The 21,829-nt window shown below is 34.6% G+C and overlaps 1 protein-coding gene and 1 pseudogene across 2 annotated transcripts in view; one reads left to right on the top strand and one right to left on the bottom strand.

Moving 5' to 3' along the window:
- LOC142318116 (very long chain fatty acid elongase 7-like) overlaps nucleotides 1-21,486 on the bottom strand; it is a 44,488-nt gene extending 23,002 nt beyond the window's left edge. For both annotated transcript variants that reach the window (XM_075354656.1, XM_075354657.1), the window contains exons 1-2: nucleotides 21,384-21,486; nucleotides 14,789-14,891 (exon numbers count right to left, since the gene is read on the bottom strand). In XM_075354656.1, coding sequence (XP_075210771.1) covers nucleotides 14,789-14,849 — 61 coding nt within the window. In that variant the 5' untranslated portion in view covers nucleotides 14,850-14,891; nucleotides 21,384-21,486. The remainder of the gene's footprint in view (nucleotides 1-14,788; nucleotides 14,892-21,383) is intronic.
- On the top strand, nucleotides 1,031-12,217 carry LOC142318505 (uncharacterized; annotated as a pseudogene).
- Nucleotides 21,487-21,829: the final 343 nt, after the last annotated feature.

Raw genomic sequence — 21,829 nt, 5'->3', positions numbered from 1 at the left:
ATCAAAAATTAATTTAAATGTCAGGAAAAGATTTTTGAAAGTGTATGTTTGGAGTGTCGCTTTATATGGAAGTGAAACTTGGACAATCGGAGTATCTGAGAAGAAAAGATTAGAAGCTTTTGAAATGTGGTGCTATAGGAGAATGTTAAAAATCAGATGGGTGGATAAAGTGACAAATGAAGAGGTATTGCGGCAAATAGATGAAGAAAGAAGCATTTGGAAAAATATAGTTAAAAGAAGAGACAGACTTATAGGCCACATACTAAGGCATCCTGGAATAGTCGCTTTAATATTGGAAGGACAGGTAGAAGGGAAAAATTGTGTAGGCAGGCCACGTTTGGAATATGTAAAACAAATTGTTAGGGATGTAGGATGTAGAGGGTATACTGAAATGAAACGACTAGCACTAGATAGGGAATCTTGGAGAGCTGCATCAAACCAGTCAAATGACTGAAGACAAAAAAAAAAGAAGATATTGCAATAAGTTTCCCTTGCAGGAAAATTATGTAATACTTCCTTTTACAGCCTACCATCTCTGACATGATCTATTTAATTAAAAATTTTGTACCATTTTAATAAAATTTTTATTTACACAAGTAGGTACTACTTTTTTTTAGTCTGTTATAATATATTACCATCTCAATTTATTGAACCGTGCAGAGAACACGTACTCTTACCTCATGAGTTAAAAATTAAAAATTTAGATTTAAAAAAAAATCTTTTAATACTTTTTAAGAATCTTTTAATCCTTTTTCAGAATTAGAATTGAGTCTTTGAATGTCTGGTATCCCTACCCTGGTTATGTTATAGTACTATGTCATCAAGAACTATTTACAAACTCTCTCACAAGAGAAAAGATTGTAAAAGTCAAAAACACTGGGTGAAGTAAATAAAACATAGCAACTTCATAGTAGAACCTAGGGTGTAGCGATAGGTTTAAGTCAAATTGAAGTGAATAAATAAATACTACATCTAGGTAGTTATATCTACCCTGACAGAAATGATATATAGAAAAACTGAAGATACAACTATGGGTAGTTAAAACTATAGTGCAGTAATAACTATCTATCATGTTGCAACTTGTTCATCATTCCCTCTGCCATCCACCTTGCACTGTCCCTCCCTCCATGTCAATCTTAGCTCAGTGTGCAACCTTAGCTAAAGGAGAAAGATTCTTTTATTGTTCTAGAACATTAATCTTATTTTAACATATTTTCAGTTGAAGGGGATGTTAAGAACATTGTGAGCAGATATTTATTCGTCAAAGTACTTGCAGAACACTCAGAGTTGTTGGAAACGTCAACAGTGCCAAAAGTTATTAATGAAAAAAAGAAGGCGTGGGTATGTAGCATGTACCCCCACGGTACTGGAATTGAAATCTCCACAGTCGAAATGAAGAAAATGCTACAAAACATGAAGACCAAAGTAAAAACAAATCAACAGAAAACAAAAAGATACTTAAAGATTGAGAAAAATGTTTTTATTAATATTGGGTGAAACAGAAAATCCAGTTTTCACCAAAGTGCCTGAAAGTATTTCCATCAGGGTACCACAGTGAACTGAAGTAACAGCTTTGTATCTAATAGCAATGATGAATGCACTGACCTTCCAACAGCTTCAATTAATAAACTGGGTCTTCTCACCCAGGTTCAAATCCTGGTCAGACATGGCATTTTCACACACTACATGTCATCATCTCATCCTCTGAAGCAAAAGCTAATGGTGATCCCAGAGGTTAAAAAAAAATGTTGTATAACAGGTGAAGATGTGGTGCATATCTTCAAAGTCTTATGCGAGACCCCCAGAATGAAGAAGGTAAAGGCAGTTACTTTTATATGGGTTTGAATACTAGATCATAGATACCAATGTTCTTTGGTGGTTGGGTTTTCAGTAAACCACACATCTCAGGAATGGTCAACTTAAAACTATACAAGACTACAGTTCATTTACATTCATACCATCCTCATTCATCCTCTGAAGTAATAACTTATGGTGGTTCTGGAGGCTAAACAGAAAAAGAAAAGTATGAAGAAGATGATGTCCTACAACAATGAGAAATGAATGACTTATTAATCCCTCAACTGCAGTGGCTGGTCTTTTTGCAGCAATTTGAACTACAGAAAATCTGGATACAGAGAAAGAGAAGAAAGAATTGGAGAAACTTAAGTAAAAACTACACTGACAATGAAACACAGACTAACGTAACCTCAGATGTTTAGTTTTATGAAATCTTTAAAATAAAATCATAAATCTATAAATATTATTATATCGCGGCTTTTGTTCTATTCGACTGAAGTTGTACAGCATTTGAATATTGAAGAAAGGACCATATTAACTTTAATGCACAAGTGGGGATGTGACGGGTCACAGCAAGCAACATTTAAGCAAAAATTTGAAAACAATTCAGATTCAGATGCCAACATTCTTCAAAGTTCATTTGTCCCATTGCAATTGTCTTGTAGTTGTCTGTAAGAAAATAAGATAATATGGCGCAATCCATTGGCTTCATCTCCACGATTTTATAGACCAATTCGAATAAGATTTGTAAAATAAACAGCAGATACCACGGAAGAAGAAATTAGTTATGTAGAAAATAAAATAAGTTAATTGGAAGCAACTCGAATCATATAGAAAATAAAATAAGTTAATTGGAAGCAACTCGAATCATACTAACAACAAAACGTTTTGGGTAAAACATGTCATGACGACAATGGTTGTCGCTAAAGTATACAGTGCCGAGACGAACACTAAATCAACGATGAAATGCTACATCTGCGGAGCTTCGTCCAAGGATTTTAACGATTTAACAATGACAAAGCAGATAGATGAAGATTCTCTGAAATTCGGCTTATTGATACTGCATGCCAGAATAATTTTGTTTGAAAGATTGCTTCATCTTGCATATAAATTGCCAGTAAAAAAAAAGCAAATAAGAACTCAAAGTGATAAACAAATCGTTAAAAAAATGGAGATACAAGAGGAATTTAAAACACAATTGGGTTTAATAGTAGATGTTCCTAAATAGGATTTGGAAATAGCAATGACGAAACACAAGTAGAAGTTTTTTTATGGATTGAAAGCTATCAGCGGCAATAACCAACATAGATTATAGATTAATATATTGTCAAAAATTAATTTTAGGGGCTATATCTAGTAGCCATAAAATAGACACTCATAGATTCAAAGTGTTTTGTTTAGACACGGCGAAATTGTACGTGGAATTATATTCATGGCATCCACTGACACCTACTCTTCATAAAATATTAATCCATAGATCTATAGTCATTCAAAAGGTTTTATCTATAGGAATGATGTCAGAAGAGGCTACTGAGGCTCAAAACAACACTTTCGCTCGTACCGTCAAGATTTTGCTCAAAAGTTCAGCAGAAAGTTCTGAAATCTAGACGTTATAAATAGATTGTTGGTTAGCTTGGATCCCGTAATAACAGGCATACGACCTACTCCGAAAAAAAAGAGAAAATCAAAGAAACTGGCGAAATGCTTCTTCCCGCTGAAACAGGGGGTCAATTAGATTTATCTGATGATGAAGGCCTTGCAGAAGGGGCACAAGGATCTTCAGTTGAACCATGGATGTCATCATAGGATTAATGCCATTTTTTGTTTGTTATTTAATATTTAATAAATTTTATTTATAATTAAAGTACCTATTTGATATTATTTTCAAACCTAGTGTGTTTCGCAACACTTTTTAACTAAGAAATAGTTAATCAGTCTGTCCTATGATTTTTTATATCAAAAAATAATATTGGCCAGGTTTATGAATCAAATACCCCTATGTGCACCGCAAAAAATCCGGTTTCCCAAAGGTAGAATGTTGAAGATGGTAATAGTATACAAGTATACGAAATGCTCTTGTTTTCAGTGCAGAAAACTCATCATCCACCCCTGCCCAAATTCAAAGAGTGATTTATTACTAACTTGTCTTTCGATTTCGCCACTTGCCGTTAAGTCTGTGAAAATTTCTTCTTCGGCAGTTGAGAGCCCTTCGGGAGTATTTTGAAATCGATCCCAAACCCACTCGTAACTTGCTACCAAGTTGTCGTCAGCAAGACAATACTTTTTAAAATGCTTTGCCACACGGGTAAAATGATTTTCAATTTTTACAAACGCAACTTTCACATGTTGTTCTTCAGCCTTGTAAGTTTTAACACATTTATCCACATTTGTAAACATTTCTAGGTTCTTTGCTTTAGATTTTCTGCTCCACAATTCTAATTTTCTACAAAAAGCATTAACTCATATACAACATATGTGTATTTGCTGCTTGGAGTTGAAGATTCAAGGTATTTCTCGAATATGCCGACCAAGTAGCTCAACTCCATCACAAATAAACCATCGCGAAACTTCTCGGCTTCCGGTCGGTTTTCCTCTTCTAGAAAAATGGAGAGTTCATCTCTTAATTCATAATCACGTTGCAAAAATTTCCCACGTGATAGCCATCTTGTCTCGCAATAAAATAGTAACGCTGAATGTATTGCACCCATGTTTTTACAAAGTGCAGAAAAGATTCTTGATTTTAGGGGTCTCATTTTTATATAATTTACTACGGTTACAACTGTTGTAAGCACAATATGCAGACCAGGACTCATTTCTTTGGAAGCCAGAGCTTCTCTGTGGATTATGCAATATGTCCAGACATACTGTGGAGATTTTTGTTTCAAAAGTGCTTGTATACTTTGGAATCTTCCAGACATTGAACCAGCACCATCGGTGCATATTCCGACGCAATTTTTCCACTCTATGTTTGCTTCGCTTATAAAATCATTTAAGATAGCAAATAATGCGAATGCTGTTGGCTTGAGTTCTATTGGTTTGCAGAAAAGTAGTTCGACTTCTGACATTCCATTACAAAATTGAACATAGGCAATGAAATGAGCATTTTTATTGCTACCTGTTGCCTTATCAAGCTGAATTGAAAAAATTTTCACGCAACTTCCCGAAAAGCTGATGCTGTCCATCTTCAATTTTGTATCAGCAATTCGACGGGCAACAGTATCATTTGATAGAGATATGGACTACAATTATTTGGTAACATTATCTCCAAACATAGTTTCTACAATCTCAATTGCAGCTGGCAAAATAACCTCTTCACCAATGGGGTGAGGCTTTTCACACCTCCCTGATTTATATGAAACTTGTAAGAGGCAAGTAAAGGTTTTTCATTTACAAATTTTTTTTAAAATGATGTTTGCTTTTCATATATTATTAATTTTAATTCGAAGAATTCTCGGAGTTTGTTAACGTACTCGCTTTGAAGCGTTTCCAAATTTCGTTTAAGTTTATTAGGTTTCATACTGTCTGCTGCCAAAAGTTTTGAGCAAAGGCTCACAGAGGCCTTTTTTCTTCATTTACTTCAGTAATGATAAACCGAAAATTTAAGTATTCTTGAAAATATTTTCTTGATTTTATTTTCGGAACATGCTCGTCTGTGGACTTATTGATCCTTCACTATTGTGTAATGCTCGCTTACGCCCACTTAAAAATTTATCCATGATTCTCTATAAATCTACTGCCGTGAATATTTAATACCGTGAATTGTAATTAACATGCAAATTACAACATACACATTCACGATAGATCTGATAGCGGTAGAAGGATCTAATCGACTAAGACTGGCTGGAATTGAACGAGGTGCAGCATTTACACACGTTTGCGCAGACGTTCCAGAATGTTCGAGATAAATCGGAACTTCTCGCGAAGCCGCGAGAATGTTTGATATGGTGGACGTAAGACAGGAGCAACAGAGAGGCATCGATTCTGGTTTTATCAATGCATCGGATCGGTATTGCCAAATATCAATAAATTTACTTAATATTGGTAATTTTTAACGTTTGTAATAAGGCCGTAGTGTATCTTTAGCGTCAAACTACTCAAAATGCATTATTATTGGTTGCGAGGGGAGGCGCGATGAAAATATGATTGAAAATTTGGCCGCAAATATTGAAAGGATGAGAAATGCTGTTCTAAACATAAATATTTCTTTAAGGTTAAATTAACATTGCTTTTTATATCAAAAACTTTGGTTCAAGAGTAATTTCATATCTATCGCACAAGTTAATATCTCTTCTTTAATAAACATGCATAACCACTTTGAAAATATACAGAAACTTCCACAGACTCTAAGCTAAATAATATGCGATAGCCATTATATTCAATAACCAAACTATTCTCCAAAGTATTTATAAAAATTAACAACTTAATTAATTTAGGGAAGTAATGTAACTGCCAATTGTCAATAACCATGAATTTGAAATAATCTACCTTTTAGATGAAACATATTTTTCTTAACTTTTACTCCCTTCTTATGTATGAACAACTTTGTGCTTCTTACCATCTAGTTACTCAATAGGATTTTAATTACCTTAATGATAATATTATTTGGACATAACAGACAACAAAATTTCAAACATAACCAGAGTGTATGTTCATACTTCAGACTGTATATTTACTTGGTTTTGATGACATTTTCTGCTTAAAAACAAGAATTTTTTAATTTACTCATGACCTATAAGATAAACAAAAGCCATTTCAGTAATAATCGTTTGGTTATTCACTGATAATTATTTGTAACTAAAAATCCGAAAAAATTTGAAATTCTAACCTTGCCTTGACCTTGTCGAGTGATCCTTTGTGTTAAAGTTGTTGACCCGACTGGTGGCTGCTACAGGTAGATTTCTGGACTTCAGTCTCCACTACTGTTTGATGGTAATGGTAGGCCTCAAAGCAAGTTCTGACAGCACTTGCGCAGTATAAAAGGTAACCTCTCCATACTGCTACTGTACCATGTCTCTAGGTTCGGGATTACCCTTCTCGTACACTTACCTTTCTTCCAGCCCACCACCTTTCACTCCACTTGCGCAACGTAGTTGTCGACGCCTCTGCTCTGTCATTGCCCCCATGTCTTTTAGTCAGCTCTCGTATCGACAGATCCACTGGAGGGACGGATGCCAGCACACATACCGCCTCGTAGAAAACGGTCCTGTAAGCCGAAACCACACCCAACAAAGCCTTACAGTGAATGTTTTGCAGTCGCTGAAGATTTCTTCGTCGTTCCACCGCCGCTCCCCAGACCGGGGCCGCGTATAGCAGGGCGGACATCAAGGCCACCATAATCACCTTGCGTTTAGACGCCTTCGGAGCTTCGGAACGCCTTCGGAACGACTTGTGACGTCATCAGCCTTCTTACAGATACCAGGGTTCTTTCCGTCTTATCGAAACTATCTAAGACACGTTTACTAAACCGACTCGTCTTATCAAAGGTGACACCTAGGTCTGTGTCACCAATCTAGGACTGTGGTCCTAGATTGCTCGCATATTCTTAAGACAACATGGCCAGTCCTCCTTCTACACGTCAGGGTAATAAATTCACTCTTCTCCGGTGCAATAGCAAGGCCATTTCCCTTCATCCACGTATCAATCACCGCCAGCGCCTCATTGCCTTTATCCTGCAGCTCTAACTCAGTTTTCCCACTGACCAGCACAGCTAGATCGTTCGCGTAAGCTATAGTGTTCGTATCCCTGGCAGACGAAGTCGGAGGACACCATCGTAAAAGATGTTCCAAAGGAGGAGCCCCAGGACTGACCCGTGCGGAACCCCCCCCCCCCCATACATCTGAAACCGCAGACACCCGCTCTGCGTTTTAGCAGTCACAAGTTGTCATGCAAATATTCCTTTATCTGCTGTTGAAGGTGCCTGCTGATGCTTTTCTCAGTCAGAGCCGCTATCATTGCATTACAGGGGAGGGATCCGAATCATTCCGAATATTACTAGAATCATCATCGGCATCCGCCGAGTCCGCCATGTCCCCTGTCTGACTGTTGCAGCCCAATCTATCACGTGTTGCACCACCTGCATAGTCGGTCGTCCTTTCCTGAAGCCGTACTGGCTCGGATGAATACCCTCTCCAACATTCATCTCGATAACAATCCGAACCGCCAGTACTCGCTCAACCATCTTCTCTATATTATTAATCAGGTTTATCGGCTGATAATCTTTGATTGATTATCCCTGCGACTCTTCGGCAAAAACATTAACCAGGCCTCTTTCCAACAGATTGGGAAGACCCGCTCTCCATCCCTTCATTCACCATCTCCACAATGTCCCAGGGAATCTGTTTCATTAGGCCCTTAAGAATCTGGGCCGGCACGCCATCGGGACCTGGGCTCTTCTTGTCTCGCAACCTGTTAAACGCTGACGAGACCTCCCGAACCGTAAGGCGTCTTCTCTCAGAATCACAGGGACCAGTCGTCTCTTGCTCACCACAGGGGAAAAGTCTCGCCACCTCTCTCCTAGCTATCTCGTCAGTCAGGACAGGCAACCGTCTCCCAAACCACTTGGTGACGATTTGGTACACCTGCACCCAGGGATTCCTGTCAAGGTTCGCACACAGCTCAAGCCACTTCTGCCGCTTCGTTTGTTTAATACCGAAGTTAAGAGCTCTTCTGCAGTTGATATATTGTTAAGCGCCCATCTCATAACCCGGCCGGGTGCCGCATCAAAGCATCTGCTTGATTCTTCTCAGTTGCTGTAACTCACGACGAAGCCGCACAACATGCAACGTCCACCAATAGGCGAGCCTATGTTCCTCATGTCGAACTGGGAAGGTAGACAACTCACGATATATCTCATCCTGAAGAACCTTTGGCGATAATCGGATAATGATCGCTTGCTGTTTCATCGTTAAAGACTCGCCAGGCACATAGATCCTGCCTGACTCCACCCAGCATCAAATAATAAAAGGTCCAGTACCGAGCTATGACCCCGGGCTTCATAAGTCGGCGTCCATCACTGATGTAAAAGATTTCCGTTAGCTGCATCATATTCGTCAGAATCTGACCCCTTCAATTCGTATGCAAGCTCCCAGCCTCAATGGCTTTACAATTGAAATCACCTTCCACTATAACTTTCCTAGTGGCCTTGACAATCACATCCTGTAGCTGACTCATGAAGACATCGTAATCAGCAAGCTCGCAATTGGGTGTTACATAAACACCTTCCATCACGGCCTCTGCCAACTCGACCGTCACTATGCCGAACCTCTGTTCGAGCAACCGCTAGCCGTGTCTGTTGCTGACGCTGCGAATAACGACGCCCCCGTTCGAATCAGCACACCAGCCACTCCTGGCTGCCTCTCTCCGGTTGGGTTTAGTCACGACAAGCAAGTCAAAATTATATGTCCTCGCCATTTCCCCGAGCAGATTGTGGGAGAGTATACTCCTCTTAGCGTTCGATAACATGAGTTTAAGCATTATGCGATTTCTTACATAGCATTCTTCCCGTGCGATACTCCCCGCTGCCGTATTCCAAGTACATCAGGGGTTCCTTGAAGGTACCCGTCGTATAATCCCTGCCACCACAATTGTACCACAAATCTGCTCTGTTCGGTCCTCTAAACTCAGAACTTCGGTGACCCATACGCCAACACCTGAAGCAGCGATCCTCGTCTTCCCTGTGGAAGTCTTCCCTGTGGTATAGGCCCTGTGGAGAACCCACCCTATTTCCTTGTTGCCCTGTAGGTAGTGATCACCGTAATGTTCTTTGTCTCTCCATCGCGGGCCTCACCGATGTAATGTGGAACTCATCAGAATCACCAAGAATCTGAGCGATAGTTTCTTTAACTTGCTGCTCTGTGATATCCGCGCCCATACCCTTGATGTGGATCACCGCCCGTCTTCCACCGCGAGACTTGGGATGCCGAAGTGGTCGGGATCGGTGGAGAACCAAGAGTATTTGTGGTTATGAGGAAGGGTTGCGGAGATATTGAAAAAAGGAAATTCCCCCCTATAAATACTGCTGGCACTTATAAAAAATTTCACTAAAACTTACCTCTAGTTGAAGAAAATTTACTAAGTCCTTGTTTAAGAAGAAAGGTTTCTTGTCTGGACAGGCAAAGACACAAAACGGTCTGTTTTATACCTTATTGTCAATGACAATAAGGTCGAATATATAAAACCTTCAATAAAAAAATTACTCCGTTAACCAAAAACATCTTCCAATACTCAACACATCCAGTAAAATTCCCCGAAACTTCGCTAACCGTTCAAACCTTAATAAACACAAAAAACCAGTCAAATAAAGAAAAAAACGCGGAGCAATTAGCATTACGTCTGACCCGTAGATACTCACTAACTCGACTGCTCTCAACTATCTGGTGTTTCAATCAAGGTCACTTTCCCGAAGACGTATGGAGATTAACAAACATAGCCGATAACTCTTGCATTGGAACCCCCCCCCCCACCCTGCCGCAATAAAAGGCCAACACGCTATCACTCCGTCACGTAAATTGGCAACATTTTCTCGGAAACTAGTAGAAATATAGATATGTTACCTGTTTTATTCTAATTTTCAGTTCAAAAAGCATATAAAACCATTTGAGACTACTAGTGTCAAAATCGGCTATCTCCAATATTTTTCCAAATTCAGTTGTTTATATGAGAATTTTCATTATAAAAATCTCTATAAGAACGTACAGTGATTTGGATTATTCAAACTCGAATAAAACCTTGTTAAATTGTAATTAAAAATCAGTGTTCAGAACAAAGTCGGCTATCTCCACCACTAGTTGGTTTCAAACATGGCCACCTCCAAAGCACCCAATGAGTGAGCATTCTGAGGTCACATGACACAAGAGCTGGAATGTTTTGTTTGATTGCTGTGAAGTTGGCTCAGAAAATACGTCTTTTGTTTTGATTAAAGCCAATAGTTTAGTTTAAAGTTTTTTGAATTATAATATGGAAGAATCAGTAACAGCAGTTTCTCCAACGAAAGCCAGGAAGGGAATTCATCAACCTGAGAAGTGGAAGAGAAATGTGGCAAAACGATTGAGGTTAGTTAGACTGTTATTTTATTTTTGTGTTTCTGTAGACCTAATACTTCAAAAATCACTGTTGAGATGCAGTTTTTAATTTTTTGCAGTGGTCAAAATAAGGCGAGTTTATACAAAATGGCTTGATATACCATAAATAAGCCTTATTTTCTTTTTCTTTACAGATACTCACAGCATTCTTGCCTCAGTACCCAACGTGTAAACATGGGACCAAAGCGTTTAAGTATTCTATTTTAACGATGAAAGACATTTTATCATTTCATAACCGTTTTTATAGTATTAAAGTAAAGACAGATCAGGATAACTTTTAATTAAATATATTTTTACACAAACATATTAAAAGAAGGAAGGCAAAAGACTCATCCCGGTTCCCTAAAGTCTACAGTTAAAATTTTATGTCAGAACGTGAACAAAAAGCACATCCCTGTGTGCAAACCCACATTTCTTAACATGTTCTCCGAATTACACGAGCTTGGGACGATTACGATGCTAAAACATTTATTGCAACGGGCAATGTGGCCTCAGAAAAAGGTGGTGGTGATTGAAAAACAGCTATATATAGACCTAAAAGGCGTTTATCTGCTCACTGTCATGTGTTGAATCCCATTATTGCCGAGAACGTTCTGTAAGGAAATATTTGTCATTAGAGCTGAGCACAAACAAACTTTTTAAAATGTACATTGTACAAGTATCTGAAGATTTAAAGACGACTAGTGCTTATTTTAGACCCGTATTTTACGGATGTTTTTAATCTGGGTTTTAAAAGTGACAGATCTGATGTGTGTTCAACTTGTATTGTGCTCACTGAGCAAATGAAGATTGAAAAAGATCCTAATAAAAATCAAGAATTGGTTATTACTAAAAGAATCCATAAGCTTAGAGCCAAGGTTTTTTTACAAGCTACTAAAGGATACTGATCGCAATCTTCTTATTCTATTGTATGACCTACAAAATAATCTTTGCCTCCCTAAAGTAGTGGACCAACAAGTGTACTGTTCGCGTCAACTTTACCTTCACAATTTTACGATTGTGCAAGGTCATTCCAAAAGTGAATTAAATCCTGAAAATTGTACAAGCTATTATTGAACGAAAGATACTTTTGCAAAAAGCTCAAACCAGATTGCATCTGCAGCATTTCATAACCTAAGCTCTATGGATATGAGTCCATACAAGCAAATAAGACTAGTAGCAGATGTATGTGGGGGGCAGAACAAGAATCGAATAATTTTGTGTATGTGCTGCAAATGCCTTCTTAATGCTCCACAAAACATAGAAAACATTGAAATTGTTTTTCCTTTCTTCCCCCTGACAGAGTTTTTTGTAATATTGAAGAAATTAAAAAGAAGGAAGTAATTGATTCTCCATACTAATATGAAATTATAATTAGCTTTTTTTTTCTCTTCAAAGGTTTGGTAATGATTGTATAGTAAATGACTAGAAGAGTGAGGCTATAAGAGTATTCAAGAACAATAGTTGATGGTATTTTAAGATTTCCTTATGTAAACTCTTTTTTTCTGAAAAGATCAAAGGTTTCACGTACAGTTTTAATTCGAGGTAAACAGTTTTATAACTGTTACCTCGAATGGTACAAATCTATTTATAAGAAAGACTTGTCAGCTGATGATATCCAGCCTAATGAAATAACTATAAGAAATTTAGAGAGCATAAAACCTGCAAAGAAATGAAGAATCTGTTGGGAGACACACTACGGGGAAAATTGGTGAGAAATCGAAACACTTCAGTACTATGTTGAAGTTGAAAAAAATTATCTTCTTCTCCAGGTCGATCTTCCCCGAGAAGAACAGTGTGTGAACCGTATAATAAAGATGATGAATTAAATTGCCTTTATATTTACATTCTTTACAATTAATTATTTCTCCTCCAGTATTAAGTTTTATTATTAGTTAGTTTCTTGATCTGCTATGAATGAACAAAAAAAATGAATTTCTTGAATATGTTGTTCCTGGTTTTTTCCTGTGGTTTTATTTGACAATAATTCACGGAATATAGAAAGTAATCTTCAGTGGTGTAAATTGTGTTACTAGTTTTAATTTTTTTTTGTTTTTAAACAAATTTATTTTTTCAAAGTAATAAATTTCATGAACAAACATTGATAAGACGTACTGGTACCACACTTTCTTTTGGTAGTCTGGTAAACTATTTAGCGGCTATTCTGGAGAATCTCTTCTATATTCCAAGAAAGTAGTTATTAAACTAATGAAATTAAGAAAGAAACATTTTATTTTGACCAGGTGTAATATTTTAAAACGTATTTACTAAGTAAAGAATTAGTTCTGTTGAAGCCATATGATTGGAACAAAGTTCATATCAAACATGGCTATACCCATGAATGAGAATCAAACATGATTATCTCCATAATTTAATCTGTATGCCCAGAATAACCTGTCTAACTAATTATGCAGATATAGGTGATATGATATCAGTGACAGTAGGAAAAATTATGGTTAAAATTTCATTGTTTTATATCACGTATAGCTAAAGAGTTTTTATGCTCTCCTGAAAAATTCACTATGATGGAGAGAGCCGTATTTGATACTAATAGTCTCATTTTCTTCTTAATTTGGGTCCCAATAATTTCAGTATAGCTTTAATTTACTCTTGGAGTAGAAACAGGAGGGAAATATTTCGCTAGCCATAACTGAAAAATAAACCGTTACCAGACAATTATTTACAGGAATGTTTTTGCTACATTAATGTTCCAAATAAGCTTCCCAAGTATTGCCGTGCGATTTTGAATGACTATATACATATGAGAACTAACAATAGTACATAATTACATACTCATATGTATACACAGAGTGATTCGGGTGAAAGAAAATAAAATTTGGGAACTGATTCTAGAGCTTGAAGTAAGATAAAAAGTTCATACAAACATATGTCCGAAAACGCTTTTTTATCGAGTTACGGCTAGAAAAGATTTCGCCCGGATTTCAGTTCCCCCGGTGAAATGAGATCATACTGAAATTTTAAGGCGTTATGTAAGAGCAAACTTGATGGTTTCAAATGTGTTTTGACCTGAAAAATCGTACAAAACAGATCCCAGAACTGTGTTTCTCGTAGTTACCAACCCAAAACAGTAACTTAGGTGATGAAAAACACGTTTTTTACGTTTGATGTACAGCAACTCTGTTAAATTATTAATAAATGCGTAAATTTTATTATCAAAATTTGTAGAGGATTTAATTCTGAGAAAATTGATCAAATAAAGTCTATGAGAATTAGAAAAAATTAAGTTTTATTATTGAAAACAAACCTTAACAGAAAACTACGAGTCTGTAAAAATAAAAAGAGGCTATATGGCCTTCAAGGTTCCTGTATCACCTCCAGATTGTTATTTGTGGTTAATTTTTCAAGAATGATCATACACCTTGAATGAATTGAAAGAAAATATTGAAGACAGCACATCTAACATAATTGTAGCGAATCTAAAAAACGTTTCCTGAACGTGAAGAAACAGTTGACGTCTGTATTAATGTTAAAGGTGCACATTTTGAATATTATTGTTACATGTAAGTCGAAAAAACTAAAAATATTTCTACTTAGTTTTCTTTATCATATAATTAATTATTCGTGTCATTAAATAAATAGTTTGTTTTACAAAAGGGTTGCATGATTTTATGAACACTTGTACTAACAAGACATTGCTCCCATAGGAAACCAAAGATATTACTACCCCAGTATTGATTAAATGACCTGAACATATCATACAGTAATCATTGATAGGAATACCAATGGACTTTAAGTTCATTAAAAATCCTTTGGCATCAAACTGAAAAATATACATTAACAATTTCTCGAGACATCAAAGAATACAACCAAATTATTAAGCTCAAAGACAATTACGTATAATTTATAAATTTCTTAGTAGGTTAAAATAATTTTACAACATAATAAAAATTGTGATTCTATGGAATACTTACCAGTGTTTTCTATAAAAAGATACTTGTAGCCTTCAGGAAGTGCTGCAAGTAATGAGGCCATCTTACAATTTTATATAATTTTTAGGCTTTCCTGTTAGCTGACCTAAAAAATGATTAATTTTGTGTGATTTAAAACAATATATTAAAACAAATTTAAAAAAGCTTACTCAACTAAAATTTTACTAAAATTCTGTTGAATGAAAAATGGCCTTCTAAACCTTATATTAGAAAAATTAGGAAAACAATTTTTTTCTTTTTTATTAACTACAATTAAATGAAATTTGTTTATATTAAATTGTTTACAATTGATTCAAGTTAAAACTTGATTTCTCATGAAAACATTTACCTCACAAAAACCGGGGTCTTTCTATTAATATAAACTGACAAAATCATCAGATTTGTACAGCAGTGACTCAAAGTAATGTTTTTAACTGATTTAAAACCTGACTGGGTTTGTTTGAATGGTTTGTAGTTTACTTTTTTCTGTTTAGCCTCCGGAACCACTGTAAGGTATTACTTCAGGGAATGAATGTGGATAGTATGTATGAATGTAAATGAAGTGTAGTCTTGTACAGTTTCAGGTCGACCATTCCTGAGACATGTGGTTAATTGAAACCCAACCACCAAAGAACATCGGTATCCACGATCTAGTATTCAAATACATATAAAAGTACCTGTCTTTACTAGGATTTGAACCTTAAAACTCTTGAATTTGAAAACAGTAGTTTACTTGATATTCCTGAGCCACACTATTTTAGAGATGGGCAAGATTATTCTTTTATGTAGCCTTTTCTACTGGTACTATGAAGAAAAGAAAAATTTCATCAAACAGCTTAAATACATGCAAAACAATTGATCAGTAATAACTACTCCTGTCCTGAGTAAAATGCCCTGATCTCCCTAGGGAATGCAGGTAGACTGGAGCCCAACTGCTTTGAGAGAGCTAACAGCTACTTTCTGGATGAGTTTATTTGCCGTATGCTGTAGTTCCTTCATTGGTAGATTTCATCTTTCTCACTTTACATCCTTGTTCCTTACTTTCTGAAATGGGACAGAGAAAAAAATGTATGTTCAAAAATGAACTTTTTATCCATCTTGTTTTTCTTATGACATGTTTGCTTGAGAGCTCAGTCTAAAAACAGATGTTGGAGAAAAAACTAAAATAATAGAATTGTAAACTGGAAAATTTTACTATACAAAATTACTTATACTCTTACACCATCATGTAATTTATCACTGAAACACTGTTAATAATGTTATCTGAAGGACAAGAAAAATAAAAAGACAGTAGTTATGTAATAAAGATCACTTTTAAATAGATAATGAAAAATTTATATCAATTTTTGAGGCAATTAATATTATTATAATACAACAAAAAAGGTGAAATTTCTTTTCTACAAAACTTCTAGCAAAGTAAGTTTCTAAAAATCTTTTCCTCTTACTTGTTGTCTCGGATACATGAACTACCTTTTTTTAATAAAATGTTCTATCAAATTCAATATTAATGTGCTCAGAAAGTGTTTGTCAGCTAGTTAGAATTATTAATGAGGAATGAGGATTATTAATCATGAAAATGTTTTCTATAAATTATAGGTCTTTATTATACTATGTACATTCAATAATGTACAGTATTACCTGACAAAATTTTAAATATAATAAACATTTGAGAATTAAGTAAAACTTACTTCTTTTTTTTTTATGTTGAAATTCTGAAAGAAAATATATTGTATAGCACAAACTTTCATTTTGTTAAAAACAACAGATTAAATTTACATAATTTGTTTTTTCACTTATTATAAGTTTATATCCTTTTTGAAAACATCTCCTCAAATTATTTATGAAAAAGGATGTATATTGTAAGATGTGCCACTCATTGTAAAATTCAGTGGTGCTGAATGCTTGAAACAAGTGAAGAGATATCTAATTCATGTGAACTTAATTTTAAGAATAAATCTGGATAAAGTTTATTATAAAATGTATTTTTTACTGTCACCATACTGGAAAATCCAGTTTCACAAAGATATGTAATAGAAAATGCAATTAAAAATAACAATGCTTTTCTGGACAGTAAAGGTTATTCATCTTAACATTTAGACAAAATTCACATAACTCTATTTTAGTAAATTCCATTTTTAAATCTTTGCACAATAGTTCTATCAAAGATTCCATTTCATTGTTCTGTTTCACAGTGGATATCATTCCTGGAACCTGATTTAGGATTCAAGAAATGATATCCAGTATGAAATGGTTTCACATCCATAGGAATTTAAAATAGGCTTCATTAAAATATTCTTCAAATTGTTTTAGCAATCATTAGCCAATGATGTTTTGTATTACTGATGAGATTATCTTTCATTTCAGTTTTGTGTAATGTCATAAAATTTTCCAAACTTTGAAAAGACTGCAGGGTTGCAATTGAAACCCAATTATTCATCATTAGACCTTTTTTTATAAATGCTTTGCCGTTTACAGAAGATAAATCTGTTGTTTCACCTTGCACAAGTTCAAAGTGAAGCAAGATCAATACAGTTCCCACAGTTCAAAATTAGTATCTATTAGGAACACCTGCACCTCTGCATGCAGCTCAAATAACCTGCTTAGCATTTGTCCTTTAGAAAGCCATCTTACCTCTGTACATAGCAGCGACTAAATATGGTCACTGCCCATTTCAAAGCACAGTTTTGAAAATAAATGAGTTTAAAACCCGAAATGTAATAAAATTGACCATCTTGATGGCCACCTGGAAAACATGTTTAAATTGTTCAGGCAACTATTTACTGCTAAAGTTTCTCTGTGGATGCTGCAGTGAATGAGGGTACAATTTTCTGTAATTAATTTTATTTTGGTAGAAATACCTCCATATTTCCTTGCCATAGCTTGAGGACCATCAGAAGTGAAGGAACATACTGCTTCAAGTCCAGTCCATTTTCTGCAGAGAAATCCTCCAGCTTTTTGAATATTTCATCGGTGGTAGTTTGTGTTGATAGCTTAGCCCAAAACTAATATTCCTGTTTTAACTATATTTTGAAATACATACTGCATGTAAACCATAAGTTGATTATTTTCATAATCTGTGCTCTCATTGAGTTGTACGGCAAAAAAAAAAATCACTATTTTTGACTTGAGCTATTAAGTTATCTTCAGCGTTTAATATAGAACTTTCAACTCTACAGCGAATGATATAATTTTACAGTGATATCATATCTCGCTGTTTAGCTGATGATTCACCCAACATACAAGTCACCATATCTTTTGCAGCAGGTAACAACAGCTCTTCATCGATTGTTTGAGCTTTTCCACATTTTGCTATTCTCATGCTCACCAAGAAAGATGTCTCATCCGCTTTTTTAGTAATGCCTGTAAAAGCAAACATAATTCTCTTGGTACATTTTATTTCTAACAGTTTTCAAACATAATAATCCTTAGGTTTTTTTACTAATAGTGAATGTTTAGTATTAAAGTGTCATTCCAATAATGAGGGTTCCATACTTTGGGGTGAAAGAACTTCAAAACAGATTATACATTGAGATTGTGGCTCTGTGTATGTCCGTGGTAGTAAATCCAATATTATGTACTTTGATCATATTTTCTTACAACTTTTCGCATTTTAGAAGGAAAGGATCTTGGCTCAAATTTTGATTCTGAAGTATAGATCGTTGGTACAGGATTTTTAACTGGCAATGTTTTGATTGTCCTTGTGTCCTTGTTCTATTAAGCCACTTATCCATGTTGTTTTATATTTTATGTTAACTAAACTAAACCAAATTAAATCAAGAAAACTTGATTAAAATACTCAAAATTTATATACATACTCAATAAGTATGTATATAAAGAAAAAGTTCCATACGTATGACAACATTAGCACTTCAGTTTTATCAAATGAAAATGTTACACCGTAACAATATTTTTTAAATCAGATTTTCATAGAGTACATAAAAGACTGGAAGCTACTGTATCTGTCTGTCTGTAGGATAACCACAAGTGATTTGCTTAACTGCTGGAGGAAAGTTAACGACAATCCTTTTGTAGTAGCCATTAAGAAACTTCATACATGTGCGACGTGATGGATGTATGGGTGGACGATCAATTCACAATGGCAGAGCACTGTGGCATGTAAGAACCCTCAGCATTGCATGTTCTTGCTAGCCAAACAACTGATATTCTTAATGTTTCTATATGCAAATAATTTCCTCAGATTAAGGGAAAAGGAAGTCCATGATAAAATACTATTTAATTATAATACAGAAAAAAAGTTTAACAACCACTGATTCACTGTATTAATAAAAATAAATAAATACAACTAATAATTTTGTATTATCTTTTTTTTGTTTTGTCTGTTTGCTCACCACCTTGAAAAGCTCTGCTTACCACAGTTTGTAAACCGGTATTGTAAGAAAATTATGCATCGTATAGCAGCCTAGCCAAAAAATAAATTTTTCGGATGTCCATAAACCGATGATTAATAACAAAATCAACATTGATAATCTGTAGAAATTATAAAATTACAATTCACTGGATTAATAAGTTTGGGAATTTAAGATATTGCAATTCTGAATTTTAAAATAGGACATTCGATTTCAAATGTTTCTTACTGCAACAATTATCACCTCAAAATTGAAAAATCGGATATTTGTGCGATAAAACGCAAGTTCGACAATTACATTGTAATTTTCATCGAGTTTTTTTGTAAATTTTCCGAGATTATTTCTCTACGATTACAGCGTATACAAATAAAATCAATAACAAAATTTTTTGTTCAGTATTTCCTATTAAGAGTAACCCATTGCTCCTAAATCAACCGAGAAGTTCTTTTCTTTGGTGTTATATTTGTTTTTTGTCGAATACGATCGATGTCATTTGTTTAGATTCTGGAATTCCCCCGTAATAAATCAATTAAGTTCGACTCTCTTCGTATCGAAAAATATTGAACAGAGTGATTAGTAATAGTAATAACATAGGATAATAAAGATAGCGACGACTATATTTTGATCGTTTTTAGTTATTTTATTATTATTACCGGGTTTGTTTTCATGTTTTTTTGTTCCTATATTCAGATATCATATTTTAATTGCTATTATTATTATCAAGCATTTATCATTTTCTAGCAACAAATATTTAGCCATATATCTCTTTTATTTCGGAGTATCCAGACTCCCCGATCACCCATCAGGGCTGATAATAGCGCACTTAGAATTTTCTGCAACAGGAAGATGTAATAAACTTTAAAATAAACGAAATATCTGTGATGAATATAGAACAGGGTCCAGATTTCTCTTGCAGGAACTAAGCTAGACAACTTCTTTTTAATCTCAATTTGAATTTATTCCAGGAATATCACTAGGTATACTGTTCATAAGGTATCTAGCGGGAACTTAAATTTATCTTAAAATTCTTGAAAATATCACTCTTCAATACATATTCAAAAATAATTAATTACATCATAAATAAATACTTTTTATTAATTACCGCATTTCGTTGGGGGGTTCGAAAGTCCTAATAATACCTCAATGATATTTTCTACGGTAAAGTTTTACAAAAAAAATTTTTCAGAAAATAGCCAGAGTGTGTTTAATATTGTCATCACATGCAAATTAATTAATACATGCGAATTTAATTTATAATAGCTTGCACGTTTATTTATTAATGGTGTATGTCGATGCTTTAATGCCGATTTATCTTATATATTAAAAACACTGGACTGAAAACTTACTTCCAGTCCGTCTGGGCGTTCTAGTGGACGGATCGGGCTGATCTTTTTTTATCCTGCTCGGAGTAATCCACAGATATGTCATCAAGCGTCATCGGACCCCAAACTTGGGTCTTCTTCGAGAACTTCCTCCAAAAAAAAAATCCTCACTGGTTACTTAATTGAGGAAACTTCCGAGATTATATTATTACTCATAGGAAAATCACTCTGAAGATCTTTTGACGCTTTATGACAAATCTGCGAGCGATTCCGAGCAGAATAAAAAAAACTATCCCGGTCCGTCCAGTAGAAGGTCTGGACGGACTGGAAATAGGTTTTGAGCACGCACGTTAACTGTGGTAGGAAAGGAAAGAGAAAAACAAGGAGGTTGGGGGTCAGACGTTTTATAAATCGAATAAGTTTTTAGCAGATTTTGAAAAATATATAACATTACTTTTAATAATAACGCTTCGGAGCAGCAAGGTGCCATTAGTTATGTTATAAATATGACTTACGATTTGATATTAGATTAATTTCTATTGTAACAGTAAATTTATTATTGCAATTTGTGTAAAGTAAAAGACTATTGTTTAATCTATTTATTTGAGAAATAATGTTGAAATTGTTTAATTATAATTAATCTCATTAAAAATTTCTCGTTAATAATTATTAACGAGTTAGTTTAGTAACTAACTGTTTACGAAACATATATTTCTAGTACCGATTCTCTGGAGATAGACTTGAAAAAAATATAATTTAAAACTTAAATATTTTTAAGAAACTGAACATTCATATTAATTTCAAATATGTTTATGTGAAAAATCAAAATAATAAAAATACAATTAGTAAAAAAATATATACGTATTATGAAATAAAATTAAATTCTACGCAAAATAAATAAAAGTTTACCTTAAAGCTACATTAATGAAATTTGTCCACGTTCATCAGAAAATAATCTGTAAAGGGTACACTAAAACGAATAAGACTGAAAAAACTAAATGTTTGGATTGTCCAGATTAATTCAAATGTGAGATTTAACTGTCGTACTGCACGGAAGTAAATAAATCACATTAATATTTATTAGAAAAAAATTAACAATGGATTTACTTCACCTTGACACTAACAGTCATTTAATTTCAACTGAATTTCAGACGAATCAAGTATGCTATTTGTTTCTTCAATTATAATTAAATAATGGTAATAATCAGATGTCCTTTATAAGTTCTTTTTATTCCACGCATTTGTATGCTAAAACGAGTTAGTAAATTTTTAATTTATAATCTAATACAAAAAGTGCGTTAGTCAACAATGTGATCACGTTTCTAATAATTTTTCAATTTTTAATAATCCTTTTC

This window comes from Lycorma delicatula, chromosome 1 (genome assembly GCF_047948215.1).
Source record: "Lycorma delicatula isolate Av1 chromosome 1, ASM4794821v1, whole genome shotgun sequence".
NCBI lineage: Eukaryota > Metazoa > Arthropoda > Insecta > Hemiptera > Fulgoridae > Lycorma > Lycorma delicatula.
Note: the sequence above shows the minus strand (reverse complement) of the source record. Positions and strands in the feature narration are given on the sequence as shown.